The sequence below is a fragment of the Gorilla gorilla genome, chromosome 1, assembly GCF_029281585.2.
Source record: "Gorilla gorilla gorilla isolate KB3781 chromosome 1, NHGRI_mGorGor1-v2.1_pri, whole genome shotgun sequence".
NCBI lineage: Eukaryota > Metazoa > Chordata > Mammalia > Primates > Hominidae > Gorilla > Gorilla gorilla.
The window spans coordinates 79,738,077-79,756,721 of record NC_073224.2 but is presented as its reverse complement, the minus strand read 5'-3'; the positions used below and the strand labels follow the sequence as shown (position 1 = coordinate 79,756,721).

Here is an 18,645-nt window from a genome sequence, read left to right as displayed (position 1 = left end):
CAATTGTATCCTCATCCTTACTTATTTCAGTTTGGTTTTCCCCCGGTAGAGTAATAGGTAACAGTGACTCCTGTCTTCTCTAGCCTTTGCCCAACCAGAAAACTTTCCTTTTTGGGGGGCAAGGTCGCATCCTCAGAAGAACAGGCTCACCATCAGCAATCAGGTGCTCAGGGACATGCAGGGTGATCTTGACAACGAGAGGGCAGTTGACGTGAGAGGAGCACACGAGGCCAATCACACAGCTGGTGATGCTGATCAGGGTCAAGGTGGTCTTATTCACAGGACTTCGGGGAGAACCCACTGAAAGCGAGACAAAAGCAAGATACATGGTGGTAAAAAGCTTGGCATTGAGAGTCCAACTTGGCTTTTTGCCACTCATCCTGGCAAACAGGGGAGACAGTTGGCAAAACTAGCCCATGGAGGGAACTGTCTCTGGCTGCATGACCTCAGTGACCTTCTTCCTCACAGACACCATGCCATCAGTTGGAGTCAGAGGGGACTTGGCCAACTGGTGGCCCTCCAGGTCAGTAATAGTCTGTTGGCCATTTTCACTCTTCCTGGGCCAAGTTCACAGGAGAAATCATAGAGGGGGCATTCTCTTCCCTAGTCGCCTTACTAAGCTCCAGGCTTTTGCCAAGGGTGGGCGGGATGCTTTAATCCCACACTGTACCTCCCATCGCTCTTCACAGAGGGCATTCTGCACAGAGCAACTCCACCCCCATTGTGCACACTGCTGCTCCAGGAGGAACTTCCTGAGCTGGAAGAGCTTGTGCTTACTCTATGGGCAAGAGTCCTACCAAGTGACTCTTACTCTGTGGGACCTGGAATGAGGAAAATGAGGAATGTCTGCTCTGTATGAGCAGACAACATTGTCACACCAGGATGCTCTCCACAGTCCTGGAATCAGTGGAGGAAATAATCATTGCTGAGGATTAAGAAACACTCCTGGGGAGGTGGAAATAGGGATAGGGAGGGAAGAGTGTTTTGTTTCTTTATTTTTTGTGTACCATAGTTATTTTTTTTTAATTTTTTGTTTCTTGGCTTTTTTTTTCCTGTTGGGGAGAAGACGAAATGCCATTAAGCAGGGGAGCCTTATGCTTATGGAAGCGGAACAGATGTGGGAAAGTAAGAAAGCAAGACGACAGAATGTGTGGGTCTTTTGGAATTTTCTTCTGCTCTGTGTTAATACTTATTATTGATAGCAATAAAAGGTTTCCATTAAGGCAGACACTATGCTGAGTTTTTTACGTACCTTATTTTATTTTTAATATTTGCTTTCTTACAATAAGCCTATGAGTCTGTATGGGAACCACCCACTTTACAGATGAGGAAAATAGATCTGTAAGAGTTGACGCTCCTTGTGGCAGTTAACACTTATGAAGTGATGATTGTGTGTCAGGCTCCAGTGCTCAGGGTTTGATGTGGCTCGCATCATTGACTAGTGTCCCCAGTCTTATGAGGCAGCTCCCCTGGAGGAATAGAGGGTTAGAGAGGCTGGAGAGCATGCCTAGTCCCAGGATACTACTAAGGTGTGGAGCCAGATAAAAATGCAGATCCAGGTGAGGTTTCAGGACACAGGAACAATGCACTACTCAGTCTTTGGGCCCAGTGGTGCCTTTGGAACTGATGTCCTCAGGAACACAGGGATGAGTTTTTGGTTTATGGATATACTTGTCCTTTAGGGGAGCAGTTTCCTCTGGGTGCATGTGTTGGCAGTAGCTGGAAAGGAGAGACTTGAGGGCAGAAGGTAGTCTCTGGGTCCTCTGTCCTTGATAGATGGAAATATTCCGTGCATGTTACTATCCTTTCATAATACAGTCTATTTTCCTATGCTTACAGGTTTCCAGCCCAGCCGAGGCCTCAGATGCAGATCCACCTTCTCTCAAAACCTCACTACCTCCTCTCGCCACCTTCTCTCAAACCCTGCTCCTCCAACTACTTCCATTGCCCAGCCAATGCACTGCCACACATTTAGTTGCTCAAATTTAAAAACTCCATTATATCCAACTCTTTTCTCTTGCTTACAAGCCACACCCCCACCCTGCCCTCACCAATGCCATTAAATCTTTGTCTCTTTAGGGTATGTTCCCAGCAGTGGGATTGCTGGGTCATATGACAGCTGTATTTTTAGTCTTCTGAGGGACTTCCAGACTGTTCTTCATAGTGGTTGTGCCAATTTACATTCCCACCAGCAGTGTACAAGGGTTCCCTTTTCTCCACATCCTCACCAGTGTTTGTGATTGCCTGTCTTTGGATAAAAGCCATTTTAACTGGGGTTAGATGATATCTCATTGTAGTTTTGATTTGCGTTTCTCTCATTTTGTGTCCAAAACTTACCTGGCCTCCATTCTTTCCATCCCTCCCTACGCATATCATCTTATATCTAAACCGAAGCAGAAGCCATCCACCTGTTCCCCTGCCTCAAGCTCACCCTGCTGTCACCTATCCTGCATGTTGTCCCTGGGAGGATCCTTCATGGAGCAGAGCAGACCAGGACATTGCTCTTTTGTCAGGTCCAAGGCCCTTGGAATCAAGCTCATGTACTTTCTGGCTTCTACTGATCTTCTAACATTATTTCCTAAGACAACCACAACCTGCACCCTAAGCTCTATTCTAGTAAACATTTTACTGCTCCCTGACAAGACCATCATAGTTTATGTCTCAGTGACTTTGCACAGATTATTTCCTCCTCCACAGAAGGCCATTTTGTCACCTTGTCAGCCTGGTATACACCTACTCTTCAAGTCTCAGCTCAAACAACATCTCCCTGTAAACACTTCCCTGAAACCTCCAAGAACAGATTCTCACTGATTCCTTGGTGTTCTAGCCCTTGGTGCTATAAGGTGTGATAAGAGCTGTTATAGCTCTTATCACATAGAATCATCACTGTTTACAGGCAATTGCCACTGCTCTCATGTGATTTCAATGACTTGCTACGGATATTCCTGTCTCTATGGTCTTTCTGCATCATCGACCCATAATCCAGCATCTCTACCTGGTTTCAGAACCTCCAATGGTTCCTTACACCCCACTGAGGCAAGCAGAAACTCAGTCACATGGCATGTGCATGGTCCTTTGTTAGCCATTTTCCAGCCTCATCCTTACCATCTCGTGTGTGTATATATTTATAACTTGATGACAGCTGCCATATTGAACGACTTTTACTTCCTTTAAAACACCATGTTCTTTTGTCCCTTCAAGGCTTTTTATGTGCCATTTTCCTTTACTGAAATGCCCTTACCCTAGACTTCTTCTCCTCTTTTGAGAAACCCAGTACAGTGTGTGTGTGTGTGTGTGTGTGTGTGTGTGTGTGTGTGTGTATGTGTATGTGTATATATACATATATATAAAACCTAGTTCTAATTACTTTCTCCTTTTTCGCCTCCCATTGCTTTCAGGTAGGATTAACTGTCCTCTCTTCTGAGTACTCTCTTCACTTTATTTATATTATTAAATTAAGCCTTATCACTGGGCCATATTTTCATGTTTCTACCACCTATCACAAACCTGACCCACAGCAGGTGGGTTATAAAATGTTTTTGCTGCTCTGATGGATATATCCAATCCAATTCAACAAACACTTACAAGCATCTGTTACAGGAAAAATCCTTCACTAGGCACTTTGGAAAAATAAATTAGGCATTCCCCACCCCTAAGAAGCTTACAGTCTGGTTAATAGCGTAAAAAGTTGATGCATTAGGAGACCTTGGTATTTAAAAGGAACAGTTTCATGCTGTCGAGAAACTAATTCATTACCATGGATTTTTCTGAAACAAGACTTTATTAAAGCAGGGCACACCCTGCTTTGATTAGGCCTGGATTAGCTGGGCCTAGGTTGGGTATCCACTGTCTAAAATTTGTAATAAGTATCAAGGGAGATTGGGAGACCCTAATCCACATTCTCGCCTCATAGAACCTGGCCATTCAGTATTAGAATACCCAGAGCCACAATGATCTCTTGAGAAAAATGATGGAAAAACTTTTATTATGCTGATAGTAGTTAAGCCTATAGAAACTGGAATTTATAATCAAAAGGGCTTCTTCAAATCTCTGGGAAGAACACCTGTTATGAAGGGAATTCAAGTGGAGGTATGAGAGAATAAAAATGTGTATGTCTTTCAGGAAACACTGGTTGACTATTGGTTGAGGAAAATGTTATTGAATGTATTACAAGGAGATGCCACTCAAATATCCTCTACTGTATCTTACAGGGACTCTGCCTAAAATTCTTTAAGATGGGGCACTGTATAAATATGGGGCTGCATGATGGAGAGTTCTAACAGCAACAATAGGGACTTCATAGTGCTTTAGCAATCTCCAAAAAGGCACATTTTAATATAATTTAATCCTGATAAAGCTCTATGTTCTATGCACAAGGTATTGTTAACTCATTTGACATGTGAGTAAACTGAAGGTCAGAGAACTTGTTGTTCTTATCCAGTACCACACAGCAAATAACTGGTAAAGCTGACCGGCGCTTGTGCTCCGAACTCCGCTGGTGTGGCGGTGATACCAGTGAAGTCAGAGGCAGTGGGAGCTGTGGCCGCAATAGCCACAGTTGAAGCCACTGATCATGACAGTGAAGTGGCACACAGTGGCTGCGTGGAAGGACAGCTCTGTCCACGTGGAGGAGAATGGATTAGCCACCTTAACCCTGCCAGGGGAAAGGAAGGAACTGGGAGGCTCGGGGTCCTGTGATTCTACCAGGCAGGGGCTTAAAGGTCAAAGACAATTACACAGATTTTCAGGCCATAGATCATTCCTCAACTACACTGCCCCCAATCCTTGCCTAGCTCAAACCCAAGGCCAATGTGGTAGAGGAGGCAGGGGTACATATAGTATCCATGTTTTCACATACAACACACTTTATTAACTTTGTTTGTCAGAACAGCAAAATATGACTCCTGAGTCTTCCAGAAGAAATTGAGAGTCATCTGACCAAGAAATAGCCTTTCAAACAATTTGGAAACTTGTTTGAGAGTGCCATTATCTGGGAGAGATGATTCTCTGAAATTTTCCACTCTAGGCTCTTCTTTCTTCCTTAGGAGGAAACACCAGTTGTGGTCCAAAAATTCTTCTTGCAGAAACTGGTTTTGTTCCATAGAGCCCACAACCCAACCCAACACCTCTTCGCCTTCCCCCGCCTCCCTCACCCCCAGATCCTTTACCACCTTCTGCCACCTCTATCATCCCTACCTCTACTACGCCTCCTGCTCCTTGAAGGATCCGTGTAAAAGGTCAGCTGGGGGTCGTTTTCTGCCTCTGTGCCAGAATCCCCTTCAGGGTTCAAGAAGGCGGAACCAGCTGTAATGAAAGCAGCATGGTCAAGAAAGCATTTTCAGTTCTGGTTTCATGACACCAAACCTTTGGGCAAGTTCAATGGGAAAATCAACAAAAATGAAAGTAAGCTTACTGATAATCTGGGAGAAATAGCCAAGGGGGTTGGGGCTTCCTCATACGTGGATATGTTGGAGAAGTAGACCACTAGGACAGCAATCACTGGAGCTCTACCCTGCCCTGCCCACTTCCCTCTGACTAGGGCCATTTCTGGCACCTATCTGCCAGAGAGGACCTCCAGGGAAAGTGGGTGGAATAGGAAGAAAGGGAAATTTCCCTCATTACAGGTTATGATTCTGTTAATATGAGACTATCTAAGAGGTATAGGAAATTACATCTTTGTGTTTTTTCTGGCTCTAGAATTATATATATTTAATACAAAAAAGACAGAATAGAATAAAGGAAATACACAAAACTATGTAAAGGGAACAATTCTAATGCCCTCTAAATCCTTTAAATCAGAGATAAACTCTGCTAACATTTCATGTGTATACTCTCTGGCTTTTACTGACGCAGAAACAGGTAAAGGTTTTTTAATCTCTCTTTAAAAATGACATTATGCTGTATCTTCTATTTTATAACTTCATTTTTTTCCCATTTAATAGATGGGTGGGCAACTTTCCATATTAACAAATATAGATCTATATTGTTTCAAATGGCTGCATGGTAAGTGCTGGACAGCAGACAGATGTGCTAGGTAGTTAACCAATTCCCTGTTGATGGACATTTAAGCTATTTCCAATTTTTCGCTTGTTTAAACAATGCTGTGACGAACGGCCTTTTACACACTTCTTTGCGCACTTGTCCAATTATTTCCTAAGAATAGACTTTTGTTGGTGAAATTACTTGGTCAAAAGGTTTGCACATTTACATTTTTTTGGTAAGTAGCATTTAACTGGCCTCCAGAAAGGCTGTGCCAGGGCATACCCTCTCCAGCCACGCATGAGAGAATGGGTAGAAGATATTAATGGCTCTGCCTCTACCAATATGAAGGAATCCACCCGCAAGCCCTAACGTCAGACATGCATACCTCTTGCTTTGTTGTTGATCCGCTTTCTCTGGCTGCTGGAGGTGTGAGAGAGAAGGGTGGCTTGCTGGTGGTTGGAGTCCACAGGGCTAGTGGCTATAATATTATCTTTATACTTGTTCATCAGTGACAGCTTGGCATTGTCACTTCCTGTATAAGGAAAAGACGAGGCAAAAACTTTAAAAGACCAAAAGAAAGGGAGAAGGAAATCTGCATAAACCAAGAAGATAAGGTCTCACAGAATTGAAATAAGACACCAGCAAACTGAGAGACTGGCTGCAAGAAACTGAAATACTCCTTTTTTATTTCTGAGGGACTGCAAAGTTATGGGAGAAGCAGTGAAGTCAGGGAACTACAACTGAAAATCCAATTCAACTATTATTATATTATGTATTATAATATTCTGTATTGATAAGGTCAGCACTTGTAACCCTTTGGCTAAATACAGACTGCAGATTTCTTTATTTTTGGTCAGCACAGAGTTTTAAAAGAATTTGAATTTGTGTGCATTCAGGCAGAACATGCCCCTTCTCTTTCATCACAGTCTGCGCCATTCCCTATTGTCTGACCTCTTCTCTGCTTCAAATATCTGTGTTATCTGTTGGCCTCCTAAAGGCATTTGAGATGATAATAACCCCTGAGTACCATATGTCTACTTTGTGGGCTTAGCACTACACCAGGTGTTATGGTCAATATGAAGAGATGTTGATGATATGTCCCCCGTATTCTCAAGGAATTTTCAGGCTTTAAATCTCATTAGAAATTGGCTCTTCATGTAGAATGTCTTGTAGAGAACAAGCAGAATAAAAACCTCTATGTGATTCCACTTTTTCAAGCCCCACTGAAAGTCCATATATAGTAAGCAACATTCAGCATCAAACATGTCTTCCTCAAAGATAATTGGGCAGTTCTTTGGAGGATCACTGTCAAGGGTTTATCTATGGAGATTTGCTGATTCATAGAAGTTTTAAAGAGAAATAGGCGGACTACTGTAAAGGAAGAGTGCAGTCTTTCTCTCTCTGCAGTTTTTGACCCTGATCTTGTTCATCTGGATTAGTTCTTCCAGTCAGTGTCTCCACAGATACACAATGCATCTGGGGTCTGATACCATTATTGCAATCCTTCATTTTCTTTGAAGAAGTGCATCCCTTGTAGAGAGCACAGAGGCATGAGCAAGATAAACATAATGAAAACACCCCAGGCCCAATTCTCAGGAGTCATAGGAAAAAGCAGATACCACTGTCCCCTCCGCTTCAATGGAGAATTAAATTGCCTAAGCAAGTATAAAATATACAAGAAGTCATATACACATGTTCATTTTTCTTGCTATCTCATTTCCCAGAGGGTTGCTCATTACATACTAAAATGGCTCTAACTCACTCCTCTGTTGAACGTTAAAGTATGTTGCTTCCAGTGCCTGGTGGAAGTGAAAGAAGATCCAATTTACACGGTTCTTCTGGTTTTCTAGATTAGAAAACAGCTCCCATCATCTCAGGAAACAGGTTATTCTTGCCTATCTAGGGAAGGGCACTGCCACATCACTCTATGTAGGACAACCAGCTGTTGTCCACTCCCCAGCTCCTTGAGATGAAGGACCAAACAGCCCCTTGCCTTTCTCCCATCCCCACCTGGTGTGAGGTCCATCCCCGACTTTTCATTGCAGCCCTGCAGGGAGTCGAGGGTGCGCGTGACCTGGCTGGCAAAGTCCTCCCCTCCGTTCATGCACTCCCTCTGCAGATGGTGGCGCAGATCAGTGATGTCATACTCATAGCCGTCCAGGATGGGTGTCTCCCGGATGCTCAGGGTGCCACTGGAGTTGTGGCCCTGCACTCGGGCATTGCGCAGGCTCTCCCGTCCGTGCCCGCCGATCAGCACAGAAGGAATGTAGTGAATCTCATTGGCTGCCTCAGCACTGGCACTCTTCTGGGGCTGGGGGACCCGGCGGCGTTTGCACCAGCGCCGGCGAGTATACAGGATCATCACCAGGCACAAGATGGACAGCAGCAGAGCGATCATGCCACCCTAGGAAGAGAGGACCACAGATGGATGTGGGAAGATGGGTAGGCTCTTCCCACAAAGAGTCACTGCTCCTTCTGCTACCACCATTCATCACTTATTTATGCATTCATTCATTCAGCTGTATTAAGCATTTACAGCAAGCATCATTCAGCAGCAAAGGGAAATTCTACCGTGACTGGTATTTAGGGTGAGAGAAAAATGGAGCTGGGATGACCAGTGCATCATTTCAAGTGATCCAGTTGCTTCGGGCTTAGCAAACAATTTGAAGAAAGAAGTCTTTGTGAGTGTGTGTGTGTGTGTGTGTGTGTGTGTGTGTGTGTGTGTGTGCGTGATTTCAGCTGCAAAAACAGGGGAGAGCTTTTATTTATTAAGTTAAATCTGCCACACATAACGCTGGTTTCAGGACTTTTTTTTAGCAATATGGGGTGACATCTGGTTTCTTCCTGTCTCACGTCTAAAGATCAATCATAGAGTCTAACAGTGGTTCCACCAATTATCAGTGGGTCCTATAAATTCTAAACCTCAGATACCTCATCTGTATAATGGAGAAGACATCACTTAACCACCCAGGGTGGTTGTAAGAATTAGGTTAGCTAACTATGTAAAGTGCCTAGCATAATATATCTCATACAATCAAAGCTGCTCTCAGCATAACCTTAAATGTCTCAATCTGAATAACTGGCCCAGCAGGAAAAACCATTGACAAATCTGAATAGAAATTTACATCCATCAGGAATTTACCACCAAGTGTGGGGAGGAATCTCATCATTTGAACATGACTTTTGGGTCACAGCTTTCCCTTAACCACACAGTCCTGAGTGATGTTCCGTCTTCTTACTAAAGCTCAGGGGAAGGGATTGAAACCCAAGTCCTGGAGTCAGGCTGGTGGAGGAGTTACCTTCTGGTGCTCAAAGGCCAACACCTCGAAGGTCATTCCTTACAAATCAGGACGCCACTCTGTCGACTGCCAGAGGTGAGGATGCAGGACTCAGTGAGACCGAACACATGGCCTTGACATCACCGGGGCAGCATTTAGAGGGACAGCCTTTAAGCTTGGTGCTGCATGGCACTCAGTGGGCATAAACCTTCCCGTGCACAATCTCTATTCACTCCCTTTATTTTGGTCAATATCTTTCCAAACCTATTTCATTAGGCCAGCATGTGCCAAATGGTTCTTCTCTCAACCTTAGGCTTCAATCATACCTCCCTATCAAATAAGCTAGAGATAAAAATCCCCTACTAATTCCCAGAGGGCCCACCCACATAAGGCTAGGTCAAGAGTATGCCTCCAAATACGTTAAAGGGGGCTTTTCCAGTCTCATAATAATTATACCTTGGATTTATAAAATTTCTTTCCCTGAAAATCTTCCTATTTATCCTCCCCCTCTCACCATCGCTGTGAGCAAAGGAACACACACACACACACACACACACACACTGCCACTTTCAAGCAGGCAGCACAGAGGAGCAGAGACACGAGGCAACAGAGTCAGCTGCCAAGTGACAGGCTATATCATGTGGCTTGTTGGGGACAGATGTATGCTGACCTCCTGGTTTTCAATTATTTCTTTTTTTGCAGAACCCTTTCTCCTGGTGCAAGCTCTTATGCAAGTATAGAGAAAGAATAAACATGCTCAGGTTCCATTGTGGGTATGAGTCCAAAGCCAAGTATTCTAGGTCCTTGCTACCTGCCACCTCCACTCCCATCCATCCTGGCAGCCCTGCAGACACACACACAGAGCTCCTGGGACCCCCTAGAACACTGCCTGGAAGACACAGTGCCTCCACAGTGCATGACTAAGCCCTGTACCACTCATTGACAGCGAGTATTTGTGTCCAACCCAACATTTTTTTTAGCAGAACCTGTATCTCAGAGTCAGTGCTATCTTTTCCTTCACCCCAAATTGAAACTGCAACAATAGGTAATTAAGCCACACAGAAGGAATAACTTCCCAACTGAGAGAAGTTGTCAGACATTGAATTAAGCTAGTGAAAACGAGAGGTAATTTTATTCCCTAAGGAGCTGTAAGAGTAGCGTAAGCATCAATCTCTAAGGAATGGCTTAAACACTATGTTTTTTGCTCACGTAGGGTTTTTTAGGAGCTCCTTCCACTGTTCCTCTCTAATTCTCCTTTCAGATGATCACAACAGGGTTATGATGAGGTCTGGGGCATAGACTCATTCCCTATATTATGCAGTAATAAAACAAGATTAGCTGTCCATTATCATGCTTTTACCATGTACCCGATACTTGTTTAAAAAGTTCCTCACTTTTAACTCAATTCCCCATTTTACATTTGAAAAAGATGAGGCACAGAGGTTAAATAACTTGCCCAACGTCACACAGCAAATGAGGAGTGGGACTGGAATGAGACCACAACTCTTATTTCACAGCCTATATTCTTAAGCACTAGCCTGCAGTCACCCAGAATGAGCATTGCTCACTGGAGAGACATCTACACCCTGGCATCTATCTTGCACATCATAAGAGGACAGAATAGGAGAGTATGGATGAATACATCCAGACCCATTGTCAGTTCTGGAAGAAAAAAAGAGTAACTATTCAAATACTCAAATTTCAAATATTCAAAATGCACATCTAGCTGACAGTGGGTCAAAGGAGGAGCTATCATAAACAAAGGACCTTTAGTAAGCACCTACTAAGCATCCAAATCCAAGATTAGTTGGTAGTAAAAAGACAATACTCACATTTCAAGTTATCTGTGTTTAAACAGGACTATTTGTGTCACTACATGCCTGAGAGATACCATTAGGCCTTCAACTGAGCTGAATTTAGATGAGAAATGTGTACTTTCTTTCAACTTAGGGACCCATTGCTTATCTGTCTCTAGGTTCAGCCCCTTCCTTTTCTAATGAAAAAACCAAGGCTCAGAGAAGCTACAGAACTAGACAGTGCAGAACTGGCTCTAGTCCCAGATCTTCCTTCACTGCTCTTCTCACAGGCCATTTTGGTAAGTTCATCCAAAATTCTCTTAACCATGTGTGGAGCCTAGACACTCAATTAAGAATATTTTATGTTCATTTTTCTTAAAAACATAACTTATAGGGAGCTAGAACAGAAGCTTTTGTTTTGCTAAGCCAGTATATTTAGCTTCTCTAATTTTGCTTTAGTAAAAAACGCTTCCTCTGCTTAGAGTCAGTGACTCTCGATGACCTCAGCTTTCTTTTTTTTTTTTTTTTGAGACGGAGTTTTGCTCTTGTTGCCCAGGCTGGAGTGGAGTGCAATGGCGCGATCTCGGCTCACTGCAACCTCCACCTCCCAGGTTCAAGCAATTCTCCTGCCTCAGCCTCCTGAGTAGCTGGGATTACAGGCATGCATCACCACGCCCGGCTAATTTTGTATTTTTAGTAGAGAGGGGGTTTCTCCATGTTGAGGCTGGTCTCAAACTCCTGACCTCAGGTGATCCGCCCGCCTCAGCCTCCCAAAGTGCTGGGATTACAGGTGTGAGCCACCATGCCCGGCCGACCTCAGCTTTCTAATAATCAGTTACCAGGAATAAGCTTCAGCCAATAGGTAAAACTCAGCACAAGCATTTGAAAAAGGATTCTCAGGTACTCAAGTTGTGGTATGGGTTCTCTGCTTCTGTAACCCAAATTGGTGACAGATGTCAAAATACTTTGCAATGGCTTACTAATTGTGGACTATTACATAAATAATAATATACTGTAATGTGATGTGACATTAATATGTGATATTATTTAATAATATTTTGTAATAATTATTTGTAAAATCACTACACATAAATTTCTCTGAAATGCTCTACCTGCTTGAGCAGGCAGCAAGTAGGAAGAAAATATAGGCCCACCACTATACTAGGAAAAGGCAGGGGTCTAGCCACTTTGGTAACTGTCCTTCTACAGTGAGGACTTGGCTCACATTCAGTTACTGTTACATTTTTCAATAAACCATAAGTCTTGGATAATTTCTTTCTTTTTTTTCTTTTTTTCTTTTTTTGAGACAGGGTCTCACTCTGTCACCCAGGCTGGAGTGCAGAGGTGTGATCTTGGCCCACTGCAACCTCCATCTCCCATGTTCAAGTGATTCTCTCACCTCAACCTCCCAAGTAGCTGGGATTACAGGCATGCACCACCACGCCTGGCTAATATTTGTATTTTTTAGTAGAGACAGGGTTTGACCATGTTGGGGAGGCTGGTCTCTAACTCCTGGCCTCAAATAATCCACTTGCCTTGGCCTCCCAAAGTGGTGGGATTACAGGTATGAGGAACTGAGCCCAGCCAATTTCATTATTTTTAACCTTACTACTTTTGTAGAGAATTTTAAGCAGTTTCAGTAAATATCATGGATACTGTAGGATTTTCCTTTCAAAGAGTCTAGCGAAATGAAAAGGGGGCAGATGGAATGGAAAGAAACCCTAGGCCAAAGACTATGGCTGGAAGCATCCTGATAGCCAAGTCGAAAAGAGAAAGGCAAGATGCACATATCTCACACAGCTTATTGGGAGCAACAATTGTCCTCTGGATTCTCAGCTCCAAAAAGACTTCTACTTAACATCTGCTCATGAGCACACTGAGAAACAGAATGGGCAGTTATCACACACACAAGGCTTTACAGAGAGCATACAGAAGTTCTTCGCATGCACATGTCTTGTTTTGAGTTTCTGTTTTACCCTAGCTGTGTTCAGAAAGTATTCTTCATTTATTTATGTTAGCTCCAATTTTTATAGCCATTGGAAAAACAAAGACAAAACATTACAGTATATCTGGATTCAGGCAACAAGTAACAAGTTATAAACTCTGAACATTAAAAAAGAAACACTGACTGTAAGCACTGGCTGCAAAACATGGAATTGCTTTGCTCATTATTCATCTTTGCATGAATTTTCTGATTATTCTATTGATTTTTTTCTCAAAACTGTTAACATTTGGTAACTAGAAGTGTGTTTGGGGTATATGAGAAACCCACATCTATTAACGAGTTCCTTGCAAAAAAATGTGGCATTTTTAAATACATTTTTCTTTTTAAAAATCAATAAATCATTTCTACCGGCTGTAATAGATACCACACAAATGAAGTCAGCTTTTATTTTATTATGAAATTGACATTTTCAGCACTTACTTAAGAGAATAGTATGAGATTTGTCAGATAATTTGTAGATTTTAGAATTTTTATGTAACAATGTGTTACATAACATTGTTGGTAATTGCCGAAGGATGGAAAATTCTAAGCAGATCTCTCCTTTATGCTTATCCCAGTCCTCTGGACCAACCACAAGACTGTCTCATTATCTGACCTGTATATTCATCCTGGGTCCTGGGTCATACCTCCCTCCCTCAGCTAACTGCTACTTATCCTTCAAAGTCAGTTCAGTGACACGACTTCAGCTAACCCTTCTCTAGTCTCACTGCACTTTCCATAGAACCCTCCACATAACTCTAACCACAAGTACATTTACCTTTGATTTTCTTGTCTATCTCATTTGCTAGACTATAGGGGGCAGGGGCCATGGGGCAGAGGCCATGTCTAATCTATCTCTTTTATAGCTCCAGGTTAAAACACAGCGCCTGGCATAAAGCAGATGGTCAATAATTGTGGGACAGAGGAAGGAAGGGAGAGGAGAAAGAAGAAATAAAGAGGGAGGAAGGAAAGAAGGAAGGGAAGGAGGGAAGCAAAGAGGGAGGAAGAGAAGGAAGAAAAAAGAAAGGAAGAAAAGGAAGAAGCATCATCAACTTTCAATATATTTCAATATGGTCATCTTCTCTGTGCCTACAAGCTAATCTTGTATAAGTCAGCTGCTTGGGTGACTCATTTATTCAATTTATTACTAAATCATTCAATAAACACTTACTGATACCTACTTTAGCAAGGCATTTTTTTTCCGTGGTCACTGTTATGAAGATAATGCGGTGAATAACACACATATGGTTCCTGATCTCATGGAGTTTATATTTTAGTTAAAGACATTAATCTACACAATTTGGTTTTTAAAGATAAACACAGGCATAAAAGGAAGACAAAAACAGATCACAGGTGCTGGCCCGTCATTACTTCTCTTCTTCAAACCAAAGAAACTGTGGTAGATGAAGATATCTTGGGCTAGAGGTAATACTCTGGTAACACCCCCATGGACCAGTGGAATCCTTCTCAAATCAGTGTCACATAATCAATAAATCTTCGAATAAAAGAATCTGGATCTATTAAATGTCACCAAGTTTAGAGAGTCACCTGGGCTTTCTGAACCCTTGGCAGAGAAATGGAAAAGCTGAGATTATGCTTCCAGCTACCATCTGTCAAGAGACTACAGCCAATCAATCAGCTCACATTTCAAAGCTTACTTTTACCTTAGGAGTAAGAAGAAGAGGGAATCTGAGACAGAATTAATTATTCCTCAAGGCAACTGGACATACTGAATTCAACTTATATTCCTTGAGGAATTAAATAGTGGTTACAAAATAGGAATCACATACAAGAGTTTGTTAGCTCATGTCTCCTGTTTTGTCTAAATACCAATGACCCAAGGTCAGGGGTAAACACCCTCTCTCTGATACAGCAACAATCACTTATATGTTTTTCTGGATATCACTCATATCTTTTATAAGAGGCAGAACAAGAACAGAAAACTGTGCAAACCCACATGGAAACTCTGGGCATATCCTAATCTAGAACCAAAATGTTCCAGGGATAAGGAATGGATAAAGCAGTTGGATAACTTCTCAAGGTCCCTTCTGATCCTGTGATACTACGGAGCCTACTGGAAAACTAGACTTAAATTAGTAGCAACATGAAGAACCCCAGTAAAATAACAGGGCTAAACAGCTGTGTAATTGTATGCAAATTGCAGAGCCCCTTTGAATCTAACCCAAGCCTTCAATGATAAAATTCAGTGATTGTAAGAAATGCATGACTCTTCCAATCTGAAAATTTTCTGATTGTAACACTGATCCCTGTCAAACAGGAAATGGCTCTACATTGGTAAATTAAGGGTAGATAAAATGTGCACTCTTCCTGCCCAGCAAAGTCACAAACCACAGACCAAGGAGATGATGGAGCTGACCCACTAGAAGCAGGTCATCAACCCCAGTTAGCCAATGATCTCCTCACAAGCAGATCCCCTCTTCCCCAATTGCATACAAAGGCCTCTGAAATGAGTGGATGTCATGAAAATTGTGTTAACACATTATTGACCACGGATCCCTTTCCTGCCAGAAGGAGTTGCCCAAACTGGAAGAGAAAATGCCCTTGCTTCTCTGGCAGGTTCTCTTTTCTGTGGTAGTTGGTGAATAGAAATCCATTATCCCCTGCCCATCTCCTTTGCAGATGAAAGGCAAGTGAAAACACTTTAAGCATATTAAGTAGCAAGTTTGATTTATAAATTATTAGGAAGATTACCTCCCCTTGGGGGTTTTCTGAAGTCTTTAATTGTGTGGAAAGGCTTTCCAGTTGCCACGGGCCACCATGTTAATTAAGAGGCCTCAATATGTCTTCTGGGGCTCCTGGTGTGAATTGCATGCCCCACTGGCAGGACCCAGCCCGCGCTGCCTGGTTAACCTCTCACTGGGGCAGTTACTACTGCTGATTGCTGCCTCAAGATGCTTCAGCATCCCCTTCCCCCATGCCCCTAGGACCAGGTATCCAAGGCTTAGGAAAGAAATAGGATATTCCCCCAACTCTGTCTCAATAAAATGCCATTGGTGGGTAAATATAGGGACTAGGCAACCTTCCACAAACAAGAGGCAAAGGCTAAGACCAAGAGCCTTCCAAGGTTAAGTAGGTTGGTATTTGAGTCCTTCCAACCTGAAGAGGCTATGTTCTTCTCAGGAGGAAATTCAACTCTCTAGCTTTTTAATTACTTTTTAATTTAATTGTGTTTTATTTTGCTTTTCCTAGCTCTAAAAGTTTTAAGACCATTAGGTTTGATCGTCTTTCTTCTTTAATCTGGAAAGTCTGTCTTCAATTCCTGTATGAGACTTTAGGAGTTTCGTCTAATGAGAGCCTGAAGCCCTACAGGGACAGTGGTTGGAGGCTAGTGTGCTGGAGTCAGCCTGGGCTATTTCAAGTTGTACTCTTTCAGATTCTGTTTATAGAACTGCTTTTTTCCGTTCTTGAGATTTTTTTCTTGCCTCAGACCCTTGACTCTGTCATCCCAAAGAAAAGCAAAGGAGTGCATTTGTCTGTGAGCTGCTTAGAGCTCTCTCATCATTAGTAGCTACAGTTACCTGTTGTTTGCCTTAACGAGAATGTTAAGGCCAAGCAGGGCTGGGTGAAGCAGGATGACAGAGAAGCAGCTCATCAAGGGCTGGGTTTTCAGCCCATAGATCCCTAATTCCAAAGACTGACCTAGACCTCTGCAGCGTAGGAGACCAGTAAGGAATCAGGCTACCTGGGGAGAGCTGAGGTCCTTCATCCCTCTGGATGTAGACGTAATAATTTTCTGAGAGATGACAACATGGATGGCACCCCAATTAGCATCATGTGTTAAGAGGCTGGCCCCACATATAACCCATGTGTATGGATATCAGTGTGCATGCAAACACACAAATGTGTGTATTATGCACAACAGATAGGCTGGAAGATAAAGGGTCCACAAGGAAGCAGAAGCACTCCAGGTCTCTGTCTCAGCAACTCATGGGCAGAGCTGCATGAGACAGGCTCCCTCCATGGGCTGTGGGCACCAGCCCTTCAAAACTTCACAAGCCAAGCATGAAGCCAATAAATAAATATCGCCAGCTGGATAATGCTCAATGCCTATTCTGGGCCACGTTCCTTTCCTCCTTTCTTCTTTGTTTTTATGCAGTAAGTGATCTTGATGAAATAAAATAATAATAATAATCTACTCCATTAGGATCAAACATTAAGGGAATTATTGAACAAGTAACGGAAGAGGCAGCGGGTGCAGTATATGCTAATGACCATTAGACTTTATCCCTGTTTTTCTCTGATCATAAAGGAGTTGTTTAATCCCTCTTTCTCCCATTTCCTCAAAGTCAGGCAGCCCAGCTTAACGGGGGAAAAGAGGTTCTCAGAGAGCTGATAGCTCCATAGGTAGCAACTGGGGCTGAGTACATGAAAATCAACAGCATTAAAAACTAGTCACTGCAGGAAGACCTTATGCAGGGCATGTGTGGGAATTCCAGTGACTTCAGATGTAAACAGCCTATAACATAGTTAGTTGGGAATAGGAGGGGAAAGAGGGTCAAGATGTCAAGATTTCTCTGAATTTGGCACCTATTCATCAGTATCACTATCTGAACCAGGGAAGACCCTGAAGATCCATTTCCTCTCCAGCTATCACTGAGATGGATCCTTAAAGGCTGCACTATTCAGAGATGCCTGAGAGTCGGGGTGGAGGTAGAAGGCCTTTCACATGGAGTGTGGCCTTGATCATATTCTTGTCCCACATATAGAGGTACAACTTGATTTTCATGATTGCCATGAGATCTGGTGTGACAGGATCCAGTCAAGTATTCAAGGATCCTGCTCCGTTCTCTTTTACAGTGGGATTTCCAGCAGCACAGTCCCTAGCCTGGGAGAGGTAAAGATCACATAGCTGATGGTTAGTTTTGTGATGATCTCAAAGTCCACAAACCACTATGAAAGAATTAAGCATTTCTCAGCTTCCTATAGTTAATCCCATTACATGTGCTTAACTCTTCCTCCAAACTCCTGCCTCATTCTGTTAGTCTATTCACACACTGCCTTATTCCTAGAATACTGGTACAATAAAGAAGTAATACTAATGATAACTACTGTTTATTGTGTTTACCACATGCCAGACATAGCACCTAATGAATTATACTCATTATTTTATTTAGTCCTACCAATAAGTATAAGTAGTAAAAATTACAATTTCCATTTTTAGAAAGTAATTTATCCAAGTTTACATAGTAGTATGAGGCCAAACTAATACTCAACCACTGACATTAATGATGTTGTTTTATGACCGTGTCACATAGAAAGAAGCCCACCACTGTGGTCTGGGCTCTAATCACTCAACTTCCCATTTTCTTTCAATTAAACCCCAGATTTCCTTGCTTCTACAACTAACTCTCAAGGTTATGCAAGTGAGGATCCCTAAATGTCTACACTTAGTACTGTCTACACTGCCTGTCCCAGATGCCTGCAATCTTCTCCAGTTAAGCTTGATCATTGGATTGGCCAAATACAACATTTTAAACAATAATTTAACCAATATGGCCAAGGAGGGTCACACTTGTCAGGTTGTCATTTTGACACAGGCAGCAAAAATTCTGTGGAGATATCTGCAGCCTTGGGTAGATGTAAA

At 42.6% G+C, this 18,645-nt stretch overlaps 1 protein-coding gene and 1 non-coding gene across 4 annotated transcripts in view; both read right to left on the bottom strand.

The window, feature by feature from the left end:
* The window catches only part of ASTN1 (astrotactin 1), a 307,688-nt gene that overhangs the window by 167,662 nt on the left and 121,381 nt on the right, over positions 1-18,645 (bottom strand). For all 3 annotated transcript variants that reach the window (XM_055377935.2, XM_055377933.2, XM_004027951.5), the window contains exons 3-6: positions 7,993-8,386; positions 6,368-6,514; positions 5,197-5,304; positions 151-300 (exon numbers count right to left, since the gene is read on the bottom strand). In XM_055377935.2, the coding sequence (XP_055233910.1) occupies positions 151-300; positions 5,197-5,304; positions 6,368-6,514; positions 7,993-8,386 (799 nt within the window). The remainder of the gene's footprint in view (positions 1-150; positions 301-5,196; positions 5,305-6,367; positions 6,515-7,992; positions 8,387-18,645) is intronic.
* On the bottom strand, positions 4,906-5,015 carry MIR488 (microRNA mir-488). Its single transcript, NR_106443.1, has one exon. It is a non-coding gene; the product is annotated as a microRNA mir-488 (primary transcript).